This window comes from Cheilinus undulatus, linkage group 20, assembly GCF_018320785.1.
Source record: "Cheilinus undulatus linkage group 20, ASM1832078v1, whole genome shotgun sequence".
NCBI lineage: Eukaryota > Metazoa > Chordata > Actinopteri > Labriformes > Labridae > Cheilinus > Cheilinus undulatus.
The window spans coordinates 28,783,269-28,791,514 of NC_054884.1; the positions used below are offsets into that span (position 1 = coordinate 28,783,269).

At 40.9% G+C, this 8,246-nt stretch overlaps 2 protein-coding genes across 2 annotated transcripts; both read left to right on the top strand.

Moving 5' to 3' along the window:
* Positions 1-393: 393 nt before the first annotated feature.
* crygmxl2 (crystallin, gamma MX, like 2) lies at positions 394-1,769 on the top strand. Its single transcript, XM_041816012.1, has 3 exons — positions 394-402; positions 832-1,074; positions 1,491-1,769. Exons 1-3 carry the CDS (start codon positions 394-396, stop codon positions 1,767-1,769), a joined length of 531 nt encoding a protein of 176 aa, XP_041671946.1.
* A 519-nt stretch (positions 1,770-2,288) lies between these two features.
* crygmx (crystallin, gamma MX) lies at positions 2,289-3,600 on the top strand. The gene is made up of 3 exons (XM_041815821.1): positions 2,289-2,297; positions 2,832-3,074; positions 3,325-3,600. The coding sequence occupies exons 1-3, from the start codon at positions 2,289-2,291 to the stop codon at positions 3,598-3,600; spliced, it is 528 nt and encodes a 175-aa protein (XP_041671755.1).
* The last annotated feature ends 4,646 nt before the right edge of the window (positions 3,601-8,246 follow it).

Here is an 8,246-nt window from a genome sequence, read left to right on the forward strand (position 1 = left end):
CCCTGATGTGCCCGCGCTTAAAGAGCGCTCTCTAAAAATGTCCCAACTCAGTGTACAATTTAAAGGCTTTGTTGTGAGGGGGGCCATATACCTAAAGGGCCTTTGTCTGGCTTTTCAAAAGGGCTGCATCACAAGGTCATGGCGGAACAAGGGTCACACAAACACAGAATAGCACTTGTTTGTTGTTGGAAGGGGAGGGTTCCAATTCTATAGGTAAACTCTAGCAGACAGGAGATAAGTTCTCGCAGGCCCAGCGGACAAAGGGGGATCTGAAAATGTAAAGAGTAGTGGTCCCTGACGTGTCAGAGGCCTCATCGTCATGTGGGGGAGTATAAAAGGACCTGGAAGTGTGGCCCGGCTACGGTGCGCTAAACATCCCCCAGCCCAGTGACCATGGGAAAGGTATGAGCTTGATTGTAATGCAACTTTGACAAAAAGGCTATACAGAAATGGTAGTTTGGAGATGTTTCAGGAAACAAAAAGATCAGAGAAAACAAAAAAAGAGAAACTATCTGCTGCAAATCCACATATTGGCATCAAAAAGAGGAGAATTAATTGATTTTAATGAAACTGTTGCTATCATAGCAACTATTTCTGCCTTCTTAAGAATGACAGTAAATTTAGATTGGACAAACTTACATAAAGAATTGTTGCAATTGCCTTGAATTCCACCTGTCAAGCCCTGCACATCATATAGCAGAAGACTGGATAAGCTTGTGCACTGAAGGACTTATGACAAGGGAGAGCAGTGTCCCCTACAGTCCATTCAAAAGTATTGCAACTTACAAATGTATATACTCAACATTAACCTGCATGTCTCTCCTCCTCTAGATAATTTTCTATGAAGGCCGCAACTTCCAGGGCCGCCACTGGGAGTGCAGCAGCGACTGCATGGACACCTACAAGCATTTCAGCTGCTGCAACTCCATCCGTGTCAGCGGCGGTCACTGGGTGGCCTACGAGAAGCCCAACTACTCGGGCTACCAGTACATCATTGGCCCTGGCGAGTACCCCGACCCCCAAACCTGGATGGGCTTCAACAACTGTGTGCGCTCCTGCCAGATGTTCTCCCCCGTAAGTCAATCAAAAAGACGGAAAGGATTTGTAGTCACCCCACCCCCACATCACTCACCTTGTACTTCAAATGCTGCTTTAGAAATGGATGTCAGTCACTGGCCTTTTGATGTCATTTACAGATGCTCAGGCAGGTCATAGAATGAAAAGTCTGTTTTAAGGCCCACAAGGAGACCCAGTTAGGCTTTAAAAGGGTTTTGATACACTCCCCATAAGATTTGGTGCCTTCATTCTAATTCTGTTAGGTACACTGAGTGATTCTGGCAGTTTAGGTTAGGGTGGGAAAGAAATCTAAATTTGTCTATCTTGGAAAGACTAAAAAATAAACTCTACTGAAGTCAAAGTTAAAGAGATCCGAAGTACTCTCTAGGGCCCATACTCACAGATAGTAATTGTCTTATTTCTGTCAAATGTAGTACAGAGGATCCTACAAGATGAAGATCTACAACCGGCCTGACTTGTTGGGAAACACAATGGAGTTTGTGGATGACTGCCCCAATGTGAGCGAGCGTTTCCACTTCTCTGATATTTACTCTTGCAACGTCTTGGAGGGTTTCTGGATCCTCTACGAGCACCCAAACTACAGGGGACGTCAGTATATCCTGCGCCCCGGAGAGTACAGGGCCTGCGGTGATTGGGGCTGCCAAAACCCCATGGTGGGCTCATTCAGGAGGATGAGGACTCTCACTCTGTAATCTTCACGTCTGCGCATCTCAAATGAAGATTAAATACATGATTACCAAAAAAATGTATGTTGTGAGTTTATTTGAACCAATCCAACATGCAAACTGGGTTTGAGGTATAAAATCTGCTTCCTGCTCTTTGTATTCTAATCTTCATCTGATATAAGCCTGCTTAATGATTTCTGTCACTGTCTAATACCTATCAAGATAAACCAAACCATCTGCACTGTTAAATCTCAGTCTGCATCTAGGTTTCTGGCATTCATGCCAATAAAGGCAGATGTTGCAACTCTTATTGTCGCCCTATTAGAAAGTGCAGTTGTACAGTACTTTCCATAGACAAGCGAGAGCTTTGAAACAAAGAGGCTGTGGCAGCTTACCAGCTCTATAGTGTTGTGCAGTCTATAGAGCTGGCTGTGCTGACACGACGAAGCTTTGTTTGACTTTTTCAAAGGCCTGATCCCAGCGGGGTCTATAAAGAGGTCTGGTACAGCCTGGCATCTGGTCTGGTCTGAGCTTTACAGAGTTACAATGGGCAAGGTAAGCATGCAGTTTAAATCTATATGGCAAAAGAAACACAAATTTGCTTGTTAATTGTCCTAGAAATGCTAAATGAAGAACTCAAACTGAATTTCTGTTTCATAAAAAGCTGAAAAGCTTCAATTTTTGTCAGCAAAGGACTTAACTATACTGTTGTCATATGCAGAGTTGTACAATTCTTGAAATTGTAAAGACTTGCTGTAATAATGTCAATGAATACAATTAAAGACATACAACAAAAGAGCATAACTGACAGTTTTTTGGTCAAGTTATTTAAAAAAAACCTGGATGAATGGTCTCTTAAGAGAAAATCAGCAATTTCCCCCCTTTTAAAGAAGTCTTTCATACATTTGTTGGCATAATTTTATGGTTAACTCTACCAAAACTCTCTACTTACGGTATTTCTTTGCAAGATCCATGAGCCTGCTATATACGGTGAGAATTCTGAGTTATTACTGTTCAAGTGTCTGGGCCTCTGCTGTGTTAAAGTCTCTCTTGTCTTGGCTATGATGTCTATCCACCCATCATGTACAGATTATCTTCTACGAAGACAAGAATTTCCAAGGTCGTCACTATGAGTGCAGTAGTGACTGTCCCGAGATGCAAAACCACTTCAGTCGCTGTAACTCGATAAAAGTGGAGAGTGGTTGTTGGGTGGCCTATGAGAAGCCTAATTATGGCGGCTACCAGTACATGCTGCACAAGGGCGAGTATCCTGACTACCAGCGCTGGGCGGGCTTCAATGACTGCATCCGCTCCTGCCGTATGGTGCCTCCTGTGAGTCTTGCCTAAGTCTCTAACCTGTTTGCACTATTGTTCTCAAATTTTCTTCTATAGAAGAGCCAGTTCAGAATCAGTCAGTTCTCAAGCCTAGCCCTGCTGTTTTCACTGCTAGGTGCCAGTACCTGTGGCTATTTAAAACATGCTTTTGCTTGACCTGAAAACAAACCACAGACAAGAGATAGAGATTAGGATATTGAATGTGGACAAGTTCTGTAAAGTCATCTACCTTCTTTGCATTCCACAGTACAACGGAAACTACAGGATGAAGATCTTTGAGCGTTCTGACTTTGGCGGCCAGAATCTAGAGCTCATGGATGACTGTCCAGATCTAAACGAGCGTTTCCACACTCGCGACATCTCCTCTGTCAACGTTATGGAAGGCTACTGGATTCTCCATGAACACCCAAATTACAGGGGACGCCAATACTTCTTGCGCCCTGGAGAATACAGAAGGCACAGTGAGTGGGGAAGCACCACCCCTACTATTGGATCCCTGAGACGTGTCACTGAAGCCAACTGATCTTTGCTTTTTTAGCCCCACTGTAAAGCTTTCCACCCTCATGTTCTCCTTACGCCTGCCCTGTCCCAGAGATGTCTCAACTGTGTCGTCTAAGCCTGAAATCTACATTTTAATGATTGGAGTTTTGTATGTCTCTTGTTGGGCTCTGGCTTTGTTAGGGTGCTTTGCATTGCTGGGTAGAGTTCCAACTCATGCTCAGGCAATGTGCATAGTATATAGTCATGATCTTTCTTTTGCTCTGGTCGTCCCATAGCAAAATGGTTTTCCCTGCTGGTCCCTAAACTCCTGTCCTACTGGAATCACAATAAACGAAAACTTGATGAAAGTCAACTAAAGGGAGCCTTTGTTAATTTTCTATTGACTGCTACAGCTGTCACTGTAAAAAGATCAGGGGGATATGGCTTTTCATAAATCTAAAGAATATTTTTCTCTTTATTATGGTGATTTAACTTTGGTTTCATCAGGCCACAGAGTTAGATGTAGACGTGTAACCCATGAGGTCCTAGTAAGACCAAGAGTTTCTACAGTTTGCAGAGATACTGTCATTCCACATACACAAAGAAAAATTATCAAGGAAACAGAAGCTTGTTCTTTGAAGTTCAATATTAAAGAGCAGAGAAAAGGGTATCTGAGGATGGGCATGTAGGAGTCTTTATGAGATCACATGGTTCAGAGTAAGCGTGTTGGGTCCATGAAAGATGCCCATATTAGATCCACATCACAGGGCCAGTGCCAACTCAAAGAGCTGGAGTCAAAGTGGCCTGGTATTAGCCCCGAGCATCAAGCTCTCTCAGAACAAAAAACACAGCCCAGTCCACATCCCTGCTCATGCATTTTTCATCAGCCCAAGATACTGAACCCTTTCTGAAATAAATATCAATTATTGAAATTGTTAATTAGACGCTGCGTAATTGGCGAAGATACACATGAATAAATAACTTTGACCATTAATTATTGATTCAAAAAAATTTGAAGCCCAGCAGGGAGTGCATTTGAGAGTCTCTTAAGATCAAGCACAACAAGAAGTATGAGTTTTGGCCTTGAGTAATGTCCAATTAAAGAACTGTCAGCTTTGCTGTACAAGTCCAGTTATTTGCCCTCATCATCCTTTACACATCTGTGGACAACAATACCCAGCAGACAGCACAACATCAACACAGGGCATCCACGGGATCTGATCAGCTGGGGTCTGGGGGCAGTGTCAGACTAGAGATGAGAGGCTGACAGGCCTCAGCCACAACTGGAAGTTAAATTAAGGTGCAAAAGGAGCAGTTGCCTCAAATATTTGACAAGTTCAGGAAGTAAGAACTTTATACTTACATTGAACTGGATATTTCTGAATGAATATGCTGCAAATTTTCTACAAAAACAGAAAATAAAATTAGCTAAAAACTTAATACGAGACAGTTCTAGTGCATTTACTAGTCAACATTAGGGTTGGGTATTGTTTGGGATTTTTTTCTGATATGGTGCTAAATCAATACTCATTATTGCTACTTTTTAAAAGGTGCTGGTGCCTAAACCGGAACTGAATCGCTAAGGAAAAAAGTTTTTAAAAGTCCGAAGTCAAAAGGTATCTCTCTCTGTAAACACTTCGGACATAAGATGAGAGTGTAGAGGATTTGTATACAGCAGAGGTGTCCAAACTACGGCCCAGGGGCCAAATATGGCCCGTCGTCCATTTTTGATTGGCCTGCAGCAAATTCTAGAAATAAAATGAAATATGGCCCACATGAGATGATGAAGCTTGTGCTCAAATGTATAATAGTTTTTAGTTTCAGTGCTACCATGTTGATTCTGTAAACAAACATTTTGACAAGAAGATATATTGATTAATAATGTCTTGATAGATTATTCCAGCAAAAAGCAGCACTAATAGCATTTTAGAGGCGGAGCCAGTGGTAGACAGGACCAAACAGAGCCCCCTGAAATCTAACTGGCTCCCAAAATCCTGAAAATGACTGCCTATTTGCCTTGTCAGCCATTAACAAGCCATTTAGGTGTATTCAATCGCTAAGCATGTATTAACTTACACTGGATACATCATAGCCTCAAGGCAAGAAATATGAAAGCGACCCCACTATTCTTATATATTTCTGTATATGGCCCTCAGTGGAAAAAGTTTGGTATAAAGTATTTTGTGCCTTTACATAGAGTGACGTGGATTGCACTGGGGTGGAGAGGTACCAGAATAAAGCACCAAAATCTGTCTTGTAATTTGGTACAGTAGGTATTGGATGTGCTGGTACCAGATTTTGTCACTCATCCCTAGCCAACATATTATTGGAAACCACAAACCGCTTAATCCTGAGTTCCTGGCACCCAACTGTTTGCATGGGAACAGTATTTAAACAGATTACTTTGCCTTTATGAAGTTTAAATGTTGTTCACTTCGATATTCATTTTTTTTTCTACCACAGATGAGTACATTGGGAAGTTAAAAGATGTGTAGTTTCATACAAAATCCTGTGATTTTCTGCTTCAAAAACGACATTTTATTCACCTATGGCTACATGTCACCTCTGTGACCCTCTGGCCGACTGCTGACCTGTGGCTTGTGCCAGAGGACGAGATGTCGTGTTGATATAGTGATGAGATTTACAATCAGTAGTCTGTGCAGTGTGTTGTATTCTGAAATTCTCATTCCTGTTTGGATGGATCTGCTCATTAGGGATTGATGCTGTTCAGCAGTGGCCACCAGTGAAAATACACAGCAAAAACTGGTGGTGAAATCTTTAACATTTCAGAGATGATTTTAATGTCCAAATGTCATTTAAACACCATTCTGAATGAAAAGGCCTTCTGTGTTGGAGTGTTTATCATTAGTTATAGTCCAACTCTGTATAGTCAGTGGATCTAATTTCAAATCTGGGGGGCTGGGTTTTCCCATCATGCCCTTGGGCAGAGTGTTTAGATGTAATTTAGATGTTTTTAGATGTTGGCTGTTGTACAATGATCACTGCTGGGATTCAATTTGTCTTGTTTCTGGTGGATTATTGTTGTTTTTTAATGTAAGAAGCATCTGCACCATGAATGAAGTTATACACCGGGTTAGTCATTTCTCTCCTGTGGCAAGGGGTGGTCAGAAATAAAGGGTAGTTTACTGTTTTTCAGACACCTGACTCTGCCATAGGTGTTCAAAATAGGTGCTTATCTTTAAATATGAAAAGTGGATTGTGTAATTTAAATAACAAATACGTCAATTTTACACCCATGAGGAAAGGAAAAACACATGGTTGTGTTAAAACTACACTTCAATGTGTAAAAAACAACCCTACAATACTACAAACACTACAAGATAGAATATTAACACTTGGAACCAGTGAAAATAATATAAACTGGGAAAAAGTGTTAAATTTAAGGCTATGGGAGTTGAATTGACACTGATGATTTTGCTGCGTAGACTTGATGGATATCTCAAGTGGAGCAGAGCAGAATGGCGCTTCTTGCACTGACCAGAGATGGACTAAAGTGCTGACTGTGGAATTGCAAAGACTGAAAAGAAAGAGCAATTTACTCTGTCGTGTGCTTCACACACAGATCACAGCACAGGGTAAGTGATGTTTGAGGGTTAGGAAAGCAACCCACAAAGACTTTAGTTTGGTATGACAAAAGGGAGGATCACATAGCATTACTGAATAAAGCTTCTTTATTATTGCTGGGTTTTATCAAATAATGGCATCAATATCTAAAAGTGGAACAAGCTCCTGAACTTGGATTCAAATATGGAGTGTGAGACATTTTAGGGATGATTTAACTAATGATTTTGAGGATATGATTAACTCTTTCTCGCCAAAATGTGATAATTTTGATGAATAAATACATTAGCTTTAAAACATTTTGAGTCTGTAACAGCAATGATAGTGTCACCTCACACTGCAACACTCCTGAGTGTCCTGTTATGACTTAAGCAGATAAGTACTGGGTATAAATCTCTCCTTTGAATGCATGCAGTTACTGTAGCAAACAACTTTGATGCATATGATATTGAGAAATACAATGCTATAAAACACCACGCATCAAACAGATAAAACTCAAAGTCCCTGGATTGTTCCTTCTCTACCTCAAGTCGTTTATGTATTTTCAATCGCGTCTCACATAAAAAGGACAAAAGAGTGAGATCCGAGTTTTGTCTCCCTCTTCATCTCTGAACCCTTTGGACTTGGTGATGGGAAGCTGATTGAAGGGTAAGTAGTGCGTTTTGGAGAATGAATTCTTTAGATGCTCGAAAAAGAGAGAAAAAAACGAAAGAAACAGAGAAACCCAGAACGCAAAGCCTGTGATTCCATTATTAGTCTCAGTTCTCCTTCTCCCTCTTTTCATTTCTGATGGCTGGATAATTAAACCTCTATAGTATTGTCTTCCATCTTCCTTGCCCCACTTCCAGCAATGCGAATTCCCCTATGGGCAACTTTAAAAAGGCCCTCTTTAGACATCTGTTTTTCAGATCAGTATGACTTTTTTTCCCATTAATTTGTGTTCTTTGTGAAAGTAGAAACAAAAGTGCCAGGACAGAGATGAAAATATGTGCAAAAATCTTCAACATTTCAACTGTAAAAATCAAAGAAGGTAAGAAAAATGTCCTCCAAAAATCTTTTTCAACACTTTTTTTATTCTACAGTAGTGCTATTAAAGAACCCAAACCC

Excerpts from the sequence above, each read along its gene's own strand:
- crygmxl2 (XM_041816012.1), top strand. Across the intron at positions 1,075-1,490 it reads CCTGCCAGATGTTCTCCCCC|TACAGAGGATCCTACAAGAT; the intron begins GTAAGTCAATCA and ends TGTCAAATGTAG.
- crygmx (XM_041815821.1), top strand. Across the intron at positions 3,075-3,324 it reads CCTGCCGTATGGTGCCTCCT|TACAACGGAAACTACAGGAT; the intron begins GTGAGTCTTGCC and ends TGCATTCCACAG.